The sequence below is a fragment of the Hylobates moloch genome, unplaced genomic scaffold (assembly GCF_009828535.3).
Source record: "Hylobates moloch isolate HMO894 unplaced genomic scaffold, HMol_V3 SCAFFOLD_20, whole genome shotgun sequence".
Lineage (NCBI taxonomy): Eukaryota > Metazoa > Chordata > Mammalia > Primates > Hylobatidae > Hylobates > Hylobates moloch.
The window spans coordinates 51,421,869-51,441,184 of NW_026652295.1; the positions used below are offsets into that span (position 1 = coordinate 51,421,869).

Sequence of the window (19,316 nt, forward strand, 5' to 3'; positions counted from 1 at the left end):
TCACAAAGAAAGCAGACTCGTTAGATGTTAACATCTAATCAGATGTAACTTCAGGATATGGGAGTTGAGTAGAATTTGTTGGATACTAATGGTCTGCCTTGTTCCTTAAACAGTAGGGGAATTCAAAAACTTTGCAGTTAGGCCTTGTCTTTGTGGTTCTTCATCTGGATTAATATTAGAATTTAATATTTAAGTTCTGTTTGTGGAGCCAAAATGTGGTGATCAGCATGAGATCTGTTTTGTGTTTGCATAACTGTTTGTGAGTTGCTAGGGAATATACTCTCAGTTTTTTCCATCTTGCCTTCTTACTTAACTGTTTTGGTAAACCAGTAGGAAACTGTGTGAATGTAGTATGTGTGAGAAGTTTAAATGTTAGAGAGGATTTATTTTCAAGGTACAAGACTGCGTCTTACAGGAGCTGTAAACACTTCGGAATGTAAACCTATCTGGATGGAGAGGAACCCTCATACAATTAGGTTGGTTAGGTTGGTGCAAAAGTAATTACGGTTTTTGCCATTATCTTCAATGGCATTATTCAATAATGCCATTATTGCAATTAAAATTGTGTGATTTTATTATGTTGGTACAAAAGTAATTATGGTTTTTGCCATTATCTTCAATGGCATTATTATTGACTAATAGTTATTATATAGTTATTTTATATATATATGCAATATATAGTTATTATTGAATAATGCCATTGAAGATAGTGGCAAAAACCATAATTACTTTTGCACCAACATAATAAAATCACACAATTTTAATCTTAAATTTTGATTGTGGAAATACCACAATATATGTTGTAGCTTATGTATATTTAGAATATGTTAGAAGATGTTTTGAGGCAAGTTAAGCCCTTCTCCACTATTAAATTCTACAGTGGTTATGATTAGATCATTATATTTCTGAATACCTAAAATCTGGTTAGGGCCTAACAGTCTGAACAAACGGCATTACATAGTCAATCCAGTTCACATGACTTCTTTGTAAATGCAAAAAGCCAAGTTGCATATTTAAATTGTTTGGAATCCTGTGGGATTTCAGTATGTATGCATCTGATGTTTGGGTTATTTGTTCTCTTGGTGTTCGTGATATTCTATTGCTTGACCATACCCTCCTGCCCCTTTTGGAAAAGTGCTTTGGCATTTCTTGAAACAAACTTTCCAGAATAAATATAGCAATATCATGGTTACCATTGCTGGGCTTAATCCATCTTGCAGTTTGTTAAGAGATGAATTCTTGGCTGCAATAAGTTGTATTAACTGGTTAGTCAGGTCCCTCCCTGACCCTTCAAGATCTCCTGATAATGGTTTAAAACAGTTAGGCCATCTTCAGCATTACTTAGAGTAAGAGATAAAGTCCTTTTCTTTCCTCCATTACTTACAATTTGTATGCACTCAAAGTGCCATTAAATGTTGCCTTAGAAAGTTATGGGCCATTCTTGAGTGATTGTAATCTGTCAACTCAGATTAATTTTTGAAGTACTATGTCAATGCCTGAGTCTTCCATTTCTTGCTTGCTGTCCAGAAACATCAAACCTTGGCTAGGGGCGGTATCGACGTATTACTTAAGGAGATTAAAAGCATTAACTAAGGTATTCTGTCATGGATAATAGGTAATCCTAAAGTATTCTGTCGTCCATGATCAGGACTTATCAGTGTTGCCTATGTGAGTTTTTTCTTTGCTCGGCCTGTCACTTCAGAAGGTACTCTGAGTGCTGATTTTAAGGTTGGTGTATCTACTGAGAAAATTCAGAAAGAATCTTCCTAACGCAGTTCCTCTGAACAATCCATTCTCATTTGATGCCTCATAGGAATCTATGATCCTATTGGTATGATGTGACTGACCATAAAATCGCCTGATTGACTTTTGTATTTTTTCTCGGAAGAAGCATAACAGATACAGTTTATGATGACAAGAGCCATTTGTTATCCTTTTATGGCAGTTTGTGCCTCATTATGATTTTCATTTTCTACCTTGTATTTTAATTATTGATCCACCTGTCCTGTGTCATTTCCTGGATGTCCTTCAGGAATAAAGACTACTTCTTACTTGAAATCTCTTCCATTTTCAAACCTTGCACATAGTAGTCATAGTATGTATGTGGTGCTTGTTGTTGCTATTAGTTTGGATAAATTTTATTGAATCCATGGCACAATGCCCACTAAACAAGATTTTATTCCATTTGAGTCATGTAATGCTTTCCTGAGTACAATGTGTGAAAAATGCAACCTTATTGAAAATCTCACATCAAAATATAAAAAACACTTTAATAAACTTTATTGGATATCTGTTTGACTGCTTTTTGAAAGAACCTTTTTATTTTCTGTATGTAAACAGATTATATCCCCCTCTTTTCGAGTTTTACTTGATGATACATTTGGTTGAAATGTGCAGGAAAAACAACCCTTTCTAGATGAGTAGAATCTTTGATTTTCTGTCGTACAAAACATCAATACCAAGAAGTTGAATGATCCTCTGTCATCTGGCCTAAGTTCTTTTTTTCTCAGATTTACCTTTTTAAAACAGTTTTTCTCCCTAAAATTTCTATTACATTTTTTAATAAAATAGGACTTATACTGTACATATATACAATTTTATGTTTCTTTTTTCCCTTAAACCTAAAACACAGTGTTTATTATATTATTAAATATTCTCCAGAAACATGATTTTTAATGGCCGTTAATGGTTCATTGTATTCATTGTATGCATTTGCCGTCCTGTGTTTAATCATTCCCCTACTGTTTCAGTTCGATATCTTTTTTCTCTCCTCATAGTTGAGCTTTCCCTCTGCGGTACCAACTCTGCTTGGTCCAGCTCTCATCAGTTCTCCATGTGCACTATCAGTCTGGTCCTCCCATGTCAACAGCTTATCCCTTCAGTCAAGTTACCAGTAAAGTAATGCTGTCCTGATCCATTTTGCTCTAGTAGAAGCTTCTTTTCTCCAAGTGATTGCAGTTGCCACTACCAGTCTGATCCACCCTTCTGATCATAGCACAATACAGAAAACATGCCTGGTTTCTTGGTTTTCAAAGTGATTCACCCTTGAGCTATTTTAATAATGGGGGGCAACCTTGGGGCATTTATATCTTTGTTTAGGATCATTAATGGTGACAGCTTAGTGAAAGCACCTTGGAAACATTAAAATATACCAGCAAATGAGAGGATAAAGTTATTAGGGGAGGCCAGAAAAATTAGAAAGATAAATATTTTGAACAAAGTAAATGTAAGCATCTTTATTATAAATGCTCAAGCACACACATGCTAACACTCATTGGAAACTAATTTGCTTCTCTGAAATTTGGTCATGCAAGGAAAGGAGTCAGCACTCTTTCCTTTGTTGCATAAAGAAAAGGGTACTTGTGTCTCTGAAACATGAACCTATTAAAAATTATATTTTAGAGCAGGAGAGGCTTTTTTTTTCTCCTGTGATCTCTTTCATGTATTTGTCTTCTGGGCAAATAGATGGGCAGGGAAAAATATCTCTTCAGATTATAGAAGAAATGATTAGTTTTATTTAGAGATTGAACCCTTTATCTTATTTCATATTTATTGTCTATCACCTGGCCTATTAGTACATGAATATAAACTATTTTGTGAATCAGTGTTTCAAATTCTTAAGCATTTGTGATTCTCTAGAATTCCATTCTGTGTCTATGAAAATTGTTCAGCATTAGTAAAATTCTAATTCCCAGTTGAACAGTGTCATCCTTTTGAGTTTCTCCAGGACTGTCCTGCTGTTCTGTGATACCTCCCCCTTTGCCTTAAGAAACTAGACCTAGCTGAGCCTTTTTTCTTTGTATGCCCTTTTGCTGTATCATATTATAAACTTGTATCAAATTTTGTCTTCCGCTTTCCCTGTTTCTTTCAGCCTTCCATTGCCCAAGGCTTTATCTGGATGTTTGTTATATCTCTGCGCCCCTGATCCTCTAGAAGTTGATTCATTCTTATCTGTCTAGATTTCTTGCATGTCTACTCTCTCTGTCTGGATTGGATTGGCAGCAACCCCACTTATGTGCTCTCACATGTAGGTTTCATTAGCATGCTCTTTTCTTCCGCTCGCAACTTGTCAATCAAGATGGAATCTGACAGCATTGGTAATTTTAGTAGTTATTTCTTTCCTAGCTTACCCTCCCGCCTCCACCTCCAGCATGACTTAGTTTTGGTAAACTGATTAGAATGTAGTTCCACACCGGTGTTTTTTGTTTACCAGGTAGTTATCTGAGGATTTCTACTGTGTGATCCTCCAGCATGGCTCTGTTTGGGGAATTTTTTCTAAAGAATATTATTAACTGGTGTGCAGTATCAGGGAAGCCAGTAAAGTTGCTGGTCTTCAGTTTCCTTATCTGTTAACTAGAGATAAAAAAAACTCTACCTCACTTGGTTATAGGGATTCAGTTAAATAAAAGTATCTGTGCCTATAATACCAGCACTTCGGGAGGCCGAGGCAGGCAGATCATCAGGTCAGGAGATTGAGACCATCCTGGCTAAAATGGTGAAACCCCATCTCTACTAAACATACAAAAAATGGTGGCAGACACCTGTAGTCTCAGCTACTTGGGAGGCTGAGGCAGGAGAATGGTGTGAACCCGGGACGTGGAGGTTGCAGTGAGCCGGGATCGTGCCACTGCACTCCAGCCTGGGCGACAGAGTGAGACTCCATCTCAAAAAATAATAATAATAAAAATAAATAAATAAATAAAAGTATCTGTGTATCCCCAGCCCAGTCTTTTCTAACTAATAGGAATTCCTTCTTCATTAATGTCTACCAATTCTGTGCATTTTTGACATATTTATTAAGATATAATTCACATAACATACAATTTACCCAAAGTGCGCAATTCTCTGGTTTTTAATAAAGTCACAGTTGTGCAACCATTACCGCAATCAATTTTAGAATATTTTCATCACCCGAAAGAAACCCCATATCCATTAGCAGTCATTTTCCATTTCCTACGCAACTGCTAATCTACTTTCTGTAATTTTATGCATTTTAGCTTCATGCTTAATGTTATATTGTGTGCTAACAGGATTTTCATTTTTCTTTTGGCACATGGAAGATATTTTGAAATGCAATTCTATAATTTTTAGAGCTACAAAGAGCCCTTTATCATTTAATGCTTATTTTTTCACAAGAAAACAAGAGGACCAGAGAAGTTAAGTGATTCATCCAGAGATATTCCTATTCCACACTCTACCAAACACACTGACTAAAAGTGTCTCATTCACGCTTATTTAACTAATACTTATTTATGAGTGTTTGCTAAAACCCTTTCAAACTCAAATTCTGGATGTGAGATATGATTGTTTGAATTCTCTGCTTTAACCAAACTAGTTCTTTCACTATTCTGTGAATATTTCTTGGCCTTTTCTTTTTGTCTATATCCTTTTCATATATAAAGAATCTTAGCCAAAGTTTATTCAGTGTATTATTTTCTCTTCTAATTTGCTTTAGAAAAGTCATTACTCTGTAATCAACCATAGAATTTTGTACATAATCTACCCAGTTTTCATGTGTATTCTGTGGCATATCTGAGGTTTCTACCTCATTTAATCTACCAATTTTTTCCCACCCTCTCCCTCTTTTTAACGTGATTTTTGCCATTCCTTCCATCTATAAATGAAGACGATTTCTCTACTCCCTTAAATATGGGCTGACTTTGTGACTTGCTTTGACCAGTGGAATGTGGCAGAAAGGACAACATCAGGCAGATTTCAAGCTTAGGCCCCAAGAGTCCTTGCAGATTCTGCTGTTGCCCTTTTTGAATGCTCTCTGGGAGCTTCATATAAGAAAGCCACTCTAGCTTAAGGGAGGAGGACAGAGGCGTTGTGGAGCACAGAGGCGCTCTAGCTGACAGCTGGCAGCTAGACATAGGAGTGAGGCCAGCGTGGATCTTCTAGCCCTTCTGATGCTAGCCAAATGTAGATGCATGAGTCCAGATGAGAGCAGCAGTGGAACTGTCTAACCAACTCACAGAAACGTGAGGAATAAAAATCCATGTCGTTTTGAGCCACCAAATTTGGGATGGTTTGTTATTCAGTGAAAGCTAACTTATATGTGTAGGTATCAGCATTGTGGCAACCTTGAGATGATTAAAGAGTGTAATCCATGTAAAGTGTTTAGCTTACTGCCAAACATAGAGTGTCCCTCAGTAGAGGTTAACTGCTGTATTATTATCATTATCATTGTTGTTTTGGTTATAATGGTCACTTCTCCCTCCTCCTCTAGATCTAATCCCATTGCTCTTTAATATTATTAACTTTGATGAATTAAATAATTGGATGTCCTTGGTGGTAATTGGTATTTTCCTTCCTGATTAGTTAGTAGTCTAAAACTTTAAAAAGTTTTTTTATTGTGAAATAAAACACATGTACAGAAAAGAACTTAAAGCATAAATTTACAGCTTAGAGCAAATTATAAAGTGAACATCTGTCACTGCCATTCAGGTTCAGAAATTGAACATTACCATGACTCCAAAAACTTGTATCAAATTATCTATTCTGCTTCCATTGAATGCTTTTCCTGATCATAATCCTCCCTCTTATATCTAGAGGTAGCCACTAACCTGATTTTATAGGAATCACTCTTTGCTTATCCTTTTGGGTTTTATTGCCTCTGTATGCATCTGTAAACAAATTAGTTCAGGTGATTTATTCAACATGTAAGTGAAATAATATAGTATGCATTTTTGTGTGCCTGGCTTTATTCACTGAACATTATCTCTAAGATTCATCCATGTCATGACTAACGGTAAGCTTTCATTTTCATTACTGTGTAGATTTTCATTGTAATAATGTATAATACCTCTATCAGATCCACTATTTATGGGTGTTTGGGTTTTTACAGTTTGGGGGTATTATAAATAATTCTTTCAAGCGCATTTATATATATATATTCTGGAAAAATATATGTGAGAGTTTTTTTTTAAAGATCTATACCTAGTAGTATAATTTCTGGGTAACAAAGTCACAGTCACTTTTTGCAAGTCTCACTGAAAAGAACAATGCCAGATGACAAATGATGTATACTGTGCATCTTACCTTGAGGTTGGAACCGTTGGTTTACCATACAACCACATACAGGTGGTTGACCAAAAAGGCAGTCTAGGTTGATGGGGACAGGAGTAGGGATGGTATGAGAATTATGTAGGATGAAAAGGGGTCAAGATTTATGTGATAGGTTAGAATGTCTCTGGGAAGGAAATCTGTGAGTAAATTTGGTGTCATTATAGTTAGGAGTCTCATAGTTTTTCAGGAATTAATAGCATTCTTTACACTAGTTGTTCTCCATGTGAATCTGTAACAATGGTTTATGCTTTGTCTATATTACAGAGGAGAAGTTTGGGCAACTGGGGGACAATTGACTGATCCTTGGCCATATGATAATAAAAGGGGACACAGCTCTCCTAGGACTGAGATTTTCATTGTCCCTTTCTAAAAAGCAGAAGGGAGATACTAACACTCTACCAAAAAAGAAGGAAAAGAATCTTGTCAGAAATGGAGAATGGGAGAACATTTAGCCAAATTAAAGGCCGTATCTACTAAAAGCAATGGTGGCTCTAAGAAGATGGGTGTAGCATAACAACCCGAGGCAATTTGGGTTCCTTTGCATATAATTGTACAGAATGTTCTCTAAGTGGGTTAGTGAGCTATAGTCAAACATGGTAGAGTTGAAGAATGGTGTCTGTGTGTTCTGTCACATGGTTGCACTGTGCTGAGGCATCCTGCCAAGACAGCTACAGGAATTGTTTTTCATGGGCTCTGGCTGGTCTCAAAGGCAAGGCAGAAGGGTTTATAGCTTAGTGAGTTATTTTTCCTGACTCTCTGAGGAAGTTGAATATTTGAGAATTTAATACAGTTTCCTTGGCATTGTGTTGATCTTTGGATACCATATTAAGATCACATCAGGATAATGAGAGAAGGATTAAGGAATTACTGGTTTCATTTGGGATCATGTCAGATGGGGTTGTTTTTACATCTGGCATGTACTTCCCAAGTTGAATAAAGTAGTATTTGTGACAGGCTCTAGTGGAGGATGCTGGTAACATGCAGAACCAAACCTTAAATTTGCATGCTGTTATGACTTCTATTGGATGTGAGGATTTGTAGGTTATCGTTTCCACAGATGTAAAGCGAACTTATTATTCACTGTACATCTAAGTACCTTATTGACCTGATTTGTCTTATTTCTGAATGGTCCCAGAATGTATGGAAATGGTGATGGGTTTTGTAGTTTTGCTATTATGCCTTTCCTAGAAAACAAAGTGAGCTTTTCATGCTTGAGTAAACACATTGATGTATTATGAAACTGTCAGACTCCGAACAATTGGCATAAGCTCAATTATTCAAATATGTGACTCTATTGAATAGCTTTTGTGCTGGCTGATGCTTTAGTACAGCCAGTATAAAGACATTTCAATATCTTTCCTTAAGAAATTAAATCTCAACTGCATGAGTAAAGAAATGCAAAGGATTAGTCCTTTAGTTGAGCACTTTCCTCATTATCTTGTATAGCTAATTGGTAGCATTCATTTGCTGAGATTTATAGTTCATTTTTTTTTTTAAATATGGTTTTTAAATTAAAAAGTCATTCATGCATTATCCTTGTCACCTAACATAACTGCTTTTTTCTTCTTTGTTCCCTTCCTGTCAGTCCACATGCACACATGCTTTTTTAATGTAGTGTATCAGCAATTTTGTTTTCTTTTTTAGTTATATTTGCATGGTAAATCTTTTTCAAGTTCTGTGGTCTTTATAATATTTATTTTTATTGTTGCATAATATTGAATTATTTAATAATATGCAGTCATTTTTCTTATTTGAAATGTATGTTTTCTAGTTTTTTATTTTTACACATAATAGTGCAAAGATGTATTTGTGCATTATTTTCAGTTATGAGGACAGATACCCAGAAGTATTTCAGTGGACTTGAAAAGATTTTTTCTTTTACGTATTGCTCAATTGCTTTCCAAGAGGCAATTGTATGATTATATAAATATACAATCTTTTTTACCAACAAAAAAAAGAAAGATGAAGTCTATTAAATGTTAGCATCCTACAAAATTAACATTTGGAGCATCCTGTAATCTTACTAGAGACTTCTTCATTTGTAAATTCAGTTTCTATTTTTAGCAGAGTAATGTATGCAAATAGTTTAAAAATCTAATAAGCTGTTTAATGTGACAATGAAAAACAGCAGCCTCTTGCCTCCTTCCCCACTTCAGTTTCTGGCTTTTGACTATTTCTGCGAATATTTGCCTCCATATTGCTAAGTGACTTACTTTTGTGGCTTGATTTTTTTTCCTCTTTGAGTTATTTATGGATTTCTTTTTATGGAAGATGAGGCTTTAGTTCTTACAGTTTCTTTACCATTCTCTCAATATTGACATAATATAAATTTTGGTTTTACCAATATAGATATTATAATGTTATGACTGTAAGTATTGTTCATAATCAAATTTTATATTATGATTATATATTCTTTCACTTTATTTTTTCCCTAGAATTAGTAACCCTCTTTCCTTTTGCTTGCTTTGTTTTCTTTATGCCTATTTCTAATTTATCACCAAACATTCTGAAAGAGTTGTAAATCTCCTTTGATACTTCCAAGCATGTCAGATAATTCCTCGGGTGTGTTTTTATTATTTTTTCAAAACTTCCCTCTGGGAGCTGTCATATTGCTGCAGTGTAGATGGGTTGCTCTTGGGGCCTGATATTCAAGCAACATCTTGGAATTCCCTTCATGATTTTATCCTGTGAATTTCCTTTGCCTTTCTCTGTTTTGTTGATTCTCTGTTTCCTGGATCTCAGGTTGTTTTTCTTTTAAGTTTACTTACATATTTTGATGGAGTCCTGAGAAAGGTGCAAGGAAACTAAACTTTTTGAGACCATGCGTGACTGAAATGTTTTTATTCTGTAATCATACTTAATTGATGGTTTGGCTGGGTATGTAATTTTAGGTTGGGAATAATGATTTTTTTTTTTGGAATTTTGAAGGCATTGCTTTATTGCCCTCTTACTTTCAAGGTTGCTTTTGAGTCCAGTGCCATTCTGATACCCAATTCTTTGTTAAGACCTTTTTCCTTTATTTCCTGTGTCTGGAAACTTTTAGAATCTAATTTCTGGAGTTCTAACATCTTATAGTATGCCTTGGTATGTACTTTTTTTTTCCATTATTTTATTGGTCGCATGGTGGGCCCTCTCAAACCAGAAAAAGCATGTCCTGCAGTTCCCTGTATCTCTCTCTCTGAACTACGAATTACTTTGTAGTACCTTGTGAACTGGTCCATTAGTTTTCCTCTCTTTTTTTTCTCCCACTTTCCCATCTTTTCGTCTTTTTATTCCACCTTCTGAGGACTCTACTAACTTTATTTTTCACCTCTTTTATGGGATTCTTTTATCAATGCTACAATATTTTTCACTTTCTGAAAGCTTATTTCTAATTCTTCTAATTATGCTTTTTATGGTGTTGTGTTGCTTCATTTGTGATTTCTCTGAGGATATTAATTATTTTTTGGTTGGGGAATTATTTTTTCTGCTCCCTGCATCATGTTTGTTTCCTCTGGGTGTGTGTGTGTGTGTGTGTGTGTGTGTGTGTGTGTGTACACACGCGCGCGTGCGCATTCTCTTTCTTGCATGTGGCAGTGGAGATCAGGTGAGGTGGGCCTGTTTGGAAGCTCCGTGTGTTGGTCAGGCTTATAACCTGAAGCTTCTCTATAGGAAGATGAGTGTCTGCAAGTCTGTGCTCATTCCCAGGAGCCGGGATGCAGGGAGAGGAGAGGGTGGGATCTTACTGACCAGGCTTTGTCTCAGTCCCCTGTTTTTAGCATGGTCGTGTTACCCCCTGCCCTCAGCTGTGCTTAGCTGTGGTAGGACTTACCTCTTCTGGAGAGGAAATTTCCAGGCTCCTGCCTGGCTCTGCAGGGTAGAGAAGAGAATATGGCAGTTTAACTGTTCTTTATATAAATTTTCAATCAGTTCTCCTTTCCTCAGAGGTACCTGGACCTAGTTTCTTATTGGCTACTCACCCCACAGGCTTAAATTTCAGCTTTGTTTCGATTGGTTTGTTAGTTACCATTCATCCCTGTTTTCTAGCTTAAAGGATTTTGTTGCATATCTAGTTCGCTTTTTGTACTCTTTCATTTTTTGTCTTCATGGGTTTATTTCACATTATATTTATGTTCATGTGTATATAGATTCCTTAATGTCATTTTAATACAGTTTTTAAAAAGTGTGGGGAAAAAGCACATACTCAGTCTGCCATGGTTGATGGAAGTATCCAGTGCAGACTTTTTAGACTGGTCAAAAATACATTTTTTGCTTGCACACATTTGTGGGATATTTATTATTCTTTCTTATATACAATAATTTCTTTAAAAAAGTCTTTTAAAAATATTTTAAAATTTAAATAATATTTTAAAAAGATTTTTACATGTCTATTTTTACATGTCTATTTAGCATTGCAGATTTAATGTCAATTTTCATAAGTCGATATTTCTGTCTACTGGATAGCTTAAAGGAGTGACTGTTCTCATTAAGTTGCTCATTAATTTTTAAAAACCTTTTATTTTGAAATAATTGTAGATTGATAGGAAGTTCAAAAATAGTACTGAGAGGTTCCTTATACCCAGTTTTTCCCAATGGTAACATCTTCACAACTACAGTACTGCCATCAAAGTTAGGAAATTGATGTTGCTACAATCTTCATTAGTTTTTAAAAGACATTGTTTTACATTTCATAGTAGCCCAAAAGTTTATGATACAAACATATGTGAAATCTATGTTAAACTCTTTTGTCTTTCAGCAATTTTTCCAGCTAGTCAAATTACGAAAGCTTGGACTTAGTGATAATGAAATTCAGCGGCTCCCTCCCGAAATAGCAAACTTCATGCAGCTGGTGGAACTAGATGTGTCTCGAAATGGTAAGAAAGATTCCACTTGGGTTGCCTATTTGTCTCTTCAGATGCTGGGGGTGTTTTTAGTAAATATAGCTATGAGTGAGAACATGCGGTGTTTGGTTTTTTGTCCTTGTGATAGTTCGCTGAGAATGGTGGTTTCCAGCTTCATCCATGTCCCAAATATAGCTAGATAAATATTACTGGAGGTGCTTTCCCTGATAGTTGTGGGAAAACTATATGATTCTTGAGGTGAAATTAATGCCATTTTTGAATAGGTCAGTTAACTTATAGGCATTTTCCAAAAAAAAATTTCATAACACAGTTTTAGGAGACAGCTTTCTCCAAATAAGTTCAATCTGATTCCTAGAGTTAGAGAGTGGGCTGGTCAATCATTTAACCTTGTCCACTTATTTTGCTGAACATGATATTGAGGACTGGTGGCATGGTTTTTGTCCAGTGCTTGGGTGCTGCTGTGGCCAGGGAAACCTGCCCTGGGGAAGGGTTGGTTTCTCTTGGCTATGTCTCAGTTGCTTGGTATGCTCTCCCTGTAGTGAACAGACCTGCTTGCGTTCAGGCATCTTCTGTCTTAATTTGTTTCTAATTAGGCTGCTGGTGGTTTTTCCCACTTCAATTTGTGTGGTATATTTGTGAGTTTATTTTGATTTTCAGATCCCACTCTTGATTCATTTTTATTGAACATTTGAATAGGGCATCCTAATAGATACCCCAATGGGATACTCAGATGCCTTTCATTTTTAAATGGGTACCTTGGTTTAACCCTCAGTTTTATACCCCTTAGAGAGCTTCCGAAATGGGCTGATACTGCTTCTTGTTATAGCATATTTGATTTATTAAATTAAAGTAGCAACTCCCAGTGGTCCTATCTAGTGATGGAATTCAGTTCTTGTAAGGACCCTGGTGTAATTTCCTCAGGATAGTCTCGAACAAGGTGTGAATTATTTATTAAAAAGATAATTCCTTTATTTCTCTCCTATTACATACCTGATTTGTTTTGTGTTTTGCTTCTGTTTTCCTACAAAAATCTATAGGTTTCTTCTGAATGGATTATCTTTTGGTCTGTATATTTCAGTCTGATATTTTTGACAAAAACCCCAGGTCCCAGACGTATAATTCTTCTGTGGATCATTGTTATAATACAGCAATGGTAATCAGTACTTGGTTGGAAATATGGTGAAGAGAAAATGATTCCTCCTTTCCGCCAACTTCTCATAGGTTTTAAATTGTTGTTATCTATTACATTCCATAAATTAGAAACTGTCTTCTGGCTTAGCCATGTGATCATGACATACTTTTATTTTGCATGGAAATTATTTCTTACTTTGAAGGTACTAGAAAAAGTAAAACAAAACTTTTTTTTGGGAGGGTGTCTTGTTCTAGAGTGGCTTATTTGGTTGCAGGGAACCCAGATCTACTTAGGTAAAGTGGATTTGATTGTAAGGAAGGCGGGGTGGAATTAACATACACCAAAAGCAGTGGCACCAAGCTTGCATTTGACACTATCTTGGGGGTTTCATGGCCTCTCTTTTCCAGTGTGTCCACTTCTGTTTGTGGGTTCTCTGTTCTTCGCTCCTCACTGAACTGCTCTGTTGGAACTGGCTTGTGGTGGCCTCTTTTTGTGACTTGTCTTTACGTACAGTTTGGCTTTTGCCCCTGCTGCAGCATTTGTTTGCCAGTGAAGGATTTCTCAGTGAAGAGTGGTTGACCCAACTTATCTTTTTATGCCAATCATAAGACATAGGGTATAGGTCAGGTTACCAGCCACCCTAAAGGTTGGCTGCCCTGGGAGGTGGATGGCAACCAGTACAAAGCATGGCCCTGCCGCTCAGCACAGAAGTTGTTGATGAGCAGCTTCGCTTACACTGGAGTATGGGATGGGGTGGGCATCTGGGGTCTGGCCAGGCCAGAATTGCCTCAGAAACTAGCCTGTATAATACTTTCCCATATGTGATTGAAATGATTCTCTTGTCTTAGCAGTTATCTAAGTTATAAAGAATGACTAGCTATTAACTCTGCAACGAAGCAGTGACTTTGTAAAATGGTCACGGAAGTCACAAAATCTGAAGAAATACATTGCAATTTTGAAATGGGGATTAGAAATAAACAGAAATACTTAAGAAAGACGAAAAGTTTTGGCTCTATTTGGGAGGAAGGAAACCATACGGTTCAAAAGTTCCCAGTCCTGTAATTAACTCTAATGGGATGCTCCGTGGGAAGTCAGCACTAGTCAGCTGCAGTTTTACCAGTTCCCACATCAGCTCTTTTCAAACATTTGTAGCTAGAAAGAAGGGCTCCATGCATCTTCCCATGTGTCCGCTTTTACCTTCCAGCATGTTGATAAAAGAAACTAGGCTTTCACTGAAGACAGTATCAGGACACAAAAATGTTTCTGCCCCTTGGGACACCTACCCTGCTTCCCCCACACCCCCCTCAGTTTCACCCTTTCCTTCTGCAAGTGTTGGAGTTTTGTGAGGGATCCTGCAGAACGTTCACCTTCTTATCCAGCTCTCTCAGAAATGCCGAGAGGGAGTTAAGCATTCCCTTCCCTTCGTGGCAGGGCCTGGCTCTGGCTCAGTAGCATTATGTGTGTGGTGGATGTGGGGGTAGAGGGGAAGACAGCATGGAAGGTTCAGGGCTTTCCTGGAGGTTATTAAAAGAAAGAATGAACCTGGGCTGGGTGCGGTGGCTCACGCCTGTAATCCCAGCACTTTGGGAGGCCAAGGCGGGGGGATCACAAGGTCAGGAGTTCGAGACCAGCCTGACCAACATGGTGAAACCCCGACTCTACTAAAAATACAAAAATTAACCAGGCTTGGTGTCATGCGCCTGTAATCCCAGCTACTCAGGAGGCTGGAGCAAGAGAATCGCTTGAACCCGGGAGGTGGAGGTTGCAGTGAGGCAAGATGACGCTATTGCACTCCAGCCTAGGCGACAGAGCAAGACTCCGTCTCAAACAAACAAAAGAAAGAATGAATCTGTGCAGATGACAGAGCAGAAGAACAAGGTCACTATTTACTGTAACCAACAGGTATAGGGGTCTTAGGCCATTTCTTGGTCAAGCAGATCTCAGTATGCTTCCTCTCATTTTTTGGACAGATAAAATTATGTTAATCTGAATACCCTAGGCAACCGAGGAGGCAAATAAAAGTCACAAATCCTGCAGTTGGAGAGGCAATGTGAGAACCTGACTTTGTACAGGTGCAGGCATTTGTGAGAGTTTTCAGCTGGCCTGGAGGCCTGTGTGGGCCTTTGGTCTTCTGTTGCCCCAGCTGGCAGTGCCCACTTTCTGATCAGAGGTTGTTCCTTTGGGTCCCTGCCCAGCGTCAGTGGTTTGTAGCAGTGTTATAACCAGGGCTGGCCAGTCATTATAGGACCTTCCTTAGTTCTTGATTTTGCATTGCTTTGACCATGGAGGAGAAAGTCCATTGGATTAATGCTGATCATACTTGAATGTGCAAGGAATTACCTGAGACTTTTGTTAAAATGAAGATTCTGATGCAGTAGGTCCAGGGTGGGTCTGGAGATTCTGCATTGCTAAGAAGCTCCCAGGGGATGCCAACCCTGCTGGTCCCCAGCCACACCAAGGAGAAGGATCTTAGACATCACCACCTGCAGGCTTGCTGCTAACTTTCCTTCAGCAGCTTGGTGTGGTTAGGAGCCCACATTCACTCCCCTCAGGCACCCCTGCACCTTCCCATGTGGAAGGTAGGAGATCTTCCAGCCATTCCTGGTTAAAGGGTAAGATGCTAGAGCTGTCTTTAGCTCAAGTTTGCTTTGATTCTAAAAGCAAAACTAGACCTTTCCGGATGTTTCCTTGCTCAAGTGAAGAGAAAGCCAGGTTTTGCATTTCTCTTTAAAGACATTTGTAAACGAAGAGAGAAGTTTTTACAGCCTCACTTTCTGGGCCAAGAACTGCCAAGATCTTCAAACACTGACTTTTGTGGCTTTGTTTTCTGACATTTCAGGCGCAGAGTCAAGGGAATTGTGTGCCGTGTTGGAAAAGAGAAGCATGAGTTTAGGGAAAAAGAGGGCAGTGCTTATGGATTATCTAAGCTGCAAGGATTTTTTTTTTTTTTTCTGAAGGACAAGTAGAGAGCCTTGGGATGAGCACAGTGCATATGGTCTCTTCCCCAGAATGACTAGATGTGCTCAGCAGAGAGGACCCTGGCTCGGAGCCCTGGCTGTGCTGTCAGCACGCGGTCGACTTTGGGCAGGCCCCTTCCAATGCCGCTGGGCCTTGTTTTGTGGAGTGGGACAAGACCCTGCTCCCCGTATGAGCCCAGTAAGAGTCGAGGAAAGTGACACACTTCTCATGTCTTAACTTGGTGGGTTTTTTTTTTAACAGGCAAATGTCTACAATATATATGAGAAAAAAAACTAGGTGTTTCCCCTGAACATAGATTAAAGGATGATTGGAGTATATGAACTAGATATCTGAATTTGCTGGTAACATTTTGTCTACAAAAAGTGTACAGACTTAGAATTAAGTTCTGCAGCAGTTTTCTGTGGTGAAATGCATATTCTTCAATGCTTGGACCTTGTATCTGCGTTCTCTGCTCACTGATTATTAGCTGCTTGAGGAAAATGACCTCTGATTGTGTGAGAAGTGGTATTATCGCATAGTAGGATCTTGCTATTCAAGAATCTAGGGCAGACTTTCTTAATGCTTCGTGATTCCTGCCTCAAGGGTTAGTAATTTGAATTTTATAGTCTATGCTGTAATTTGACTTACATCACAGTACTATATCATTATCCATTTAGTTCAGTTTTCCCCAAAGTGTAAGGCATATACTACCAGCACTGCTAGAGATGATTTTAACTGGTACTGCAAAACAGCAATTTTAAATTTTGAGTCATAGTGAGAAAGTTATCCTTTTATTTTCAATTTTATTCCTTTTGGATTGCATCTGTAAAATTTGATAACATTATATTGTATTTGTTACATTTATCTTTTGTATCTAGTGGTGATAATAGCTTTGAATTCATGTTAGTGATTTAAAACAATTTTCTTCCTTTAAAAATCTCATCCAAATTTTAAAAGTCAGTTTAAAAGAATGAGGCAAATGATAAAGAATGCAGGGGCTACACCAGGATGGCAAAAATTGTGAAGGTGAAATAGAGATGGCTGAAGTTAAGGAAACACTTGTCAGTATTAGCATAATGTGCCAAAGAGGTCATGAATCTATTTCTCTTATGGGGCAAATAGAACTGCAGATAGAAAAAAACATGTCCAGAGACTGCATAGCTTCACTAATTATTTCGTCAACTCGAGTTAACAAGAACTTAAAGGTAAGATAGTTTTAGTACAATCATCACTAGCATCAGGACAGCAGTGCAGACTCAGTGGACTGCCTACCAGTAGGGCCATTGTCTCATCTAAAGCCTCTTCTAGAGGCTGGACTTTGAGTGCGTGACTGGGTTAGTTGTCCTCTGTCCAACCACGAGATGCTGATCAATGTTTGGTCTATAGCTATGGATTTGTTTCATAAAATCTAAAACCAATCTGGAAGCCTGCTGAAATGATAGCATCAAATCGTGGTGCTTCTGTTTATGCCCTGAAAAGAGCTCGTGCTGGCAAGTGGTAACTCTAGCGTGCCTACAAGTCCTCCTACTTAGTTATGAACAGTTAACCTTTTTTGTTTGCTTGTAATAACTGTATACACACACACCAGAAGTGTGGTAGAAGCAAGTTTTTACCCATGTGGACTTCAGACTTGCCACAATTAAGCCATCGTTCTCTCCTTTCTTGCAGCCTAATTTGGGCCCAAATTTAGCACTTTCTTTAGCTAACTGCCCCAGTGGCTGGACTTCATACATTGCAGTAGGAGAGTTTTGTTGTCACTGTCATTGTTAAAATGTCACAGGAGACATCCAGCAAAGGGAGCACGCCTCTATGCTCACTGTACCTTAGGTTGTGCTGGCTGGACAGTGTTGAGCCCAAAGCTTGCATTCTTGCTTTGCAAGTACATCCGCTTTCCCATTGTGAGCCTCCTCTCTGCCTTAACTTTTACCTTCTCTTTTGTTAGGAAGAAGAGTTAATGTAGAAAAATAAATTGCCTTCTACACACATTTTAATTTCAGATTATAATTACCTTTAAAGTAGGGGTGAAAAGGAATCAGGCTTCTGTGATGTTTTCTAATCACCTTTCCATTCTGCAAATTTCAGCGAGCATTGTTTAAACATGAAGATATGGTTTCCATTTCAAACGTTGAAAAAGTTGGGATAAACTTTACACATATGTCTCTTCTGATGAGTATATTTTACCCTTTTTACCCGTTTTCTTCTAACCATTCCATAGTCCTTTTCTGCTCCCATCTGGAAGGGTCTTTTCGGTCTGCTTTCAGAGGGTCAAGTGGTCTTCCTTCCACTTGCTTTGTCAGAACATATATATGGAAGAGTAAAGTACTGTTCCTCTTTATTCTGTTAATATTGTTAATATTCTGTAATCAGAAAAGCTATGACTGATGCATAAGTTGTAGGCTTACGTAACCTTTTTCTTTTACTCTTTTTTTTTTTTTTTTTCCCAAGACAGAGTTTCGCTCTTGTTGCTCAGGCTGGAGTGCAATGGCGCCATCTTGGCTCACGGCAACCTCTGCCTCCTGTGTTCAAGTGATTCTCCTGCCTCAGTCTCCCGAGCAGCTGAGATTACAGGCGTACGCCACCAAGCCCGGCTAATTTTGTGTTTTTAGTAGAGATGGGGTTTCTTCATGTTGGTCAGGTTGGTCTTGAACTCCCCACCTCAGGTGATCCGCCCACCTCTGCCTCCCAAAGTGCTGAGATTACAGGCGTAAGCCACTGCACCTGGCCTACGCTTTTTTTTTTTTTTTTTTAATTAGCAGGTTTGTGATAGATCTGAGTTTGAGAACAATGCCTTTGAATATGTTTTTTAAGTCAACAAGTTCTTTATTCAGTTACAGGTTCTCTAAATGTTTTGTCTATTTTAAATAGCTCCTTATCTTCCTACTCCATCCCTCCCTAGCTCATTCGTTCACTTTATCCGTACATGCTACGCTCTGTGTTAGATCTTGACTTTTCTAAAACAATGGTGGATTTAACCGAACAGGCTAAGTTATGGAAGGAAAAATAATTGCAGTGGTTTCTCCTGAAATAAAACAAAGCCCTAACATATGGGATGACAGTTTCTGCTCACTTTTTGATTAGGCAGTTTCTGTAGGTATCAGGTTGATGGTTTCCAGCCACAGTGCTTGCATCATTTTGATTTTGAGGCCACCCATCTTGTCATGTGAATCTGGCTGAGCCAAATGGTGCTGAGGCTCCAGGCAGCTGAAGGTTGGATGGCATCTTTTTGTCAGGATGGTGACACCAACGTGCTCGCACCACTGCAAACAGTGCTCTCCTCTTACTGAACTAGAAAAGACAAATCTTGGAAAGGGACTTGA

General features: G+C 38.1%; 1 protein-coding gene across 3 annotated transcripts in view; it reads left to right on the forward strand.

The window, feature by feature from the left end:
* The window catches only part of LRRC1 (leucine rich repeat containing 1), a 128,841-nt gene that overhangs the window by 35,321 nt on the left and 74,204 nt on the right, over positions 1–19,316 (forward strand). For all 3 annotated transcript variants that reach the window (XR_004245691.2, XR_004245692.2, XM_032140741.2), the window contains exon 2: positions 11,804–11,921. Coding sequence is in view for 1 of the 3 variants with exons in the window: in XM_032140741.2 (XP_031996632.1) it covers positions 11,804–11,921 (118 nt within the window). In the remaining 2 variants the exon portion in view is untranslated. The remainder of the gene's footprint in view (positions 1–11,803; positions 11,922–19,316) is intronic.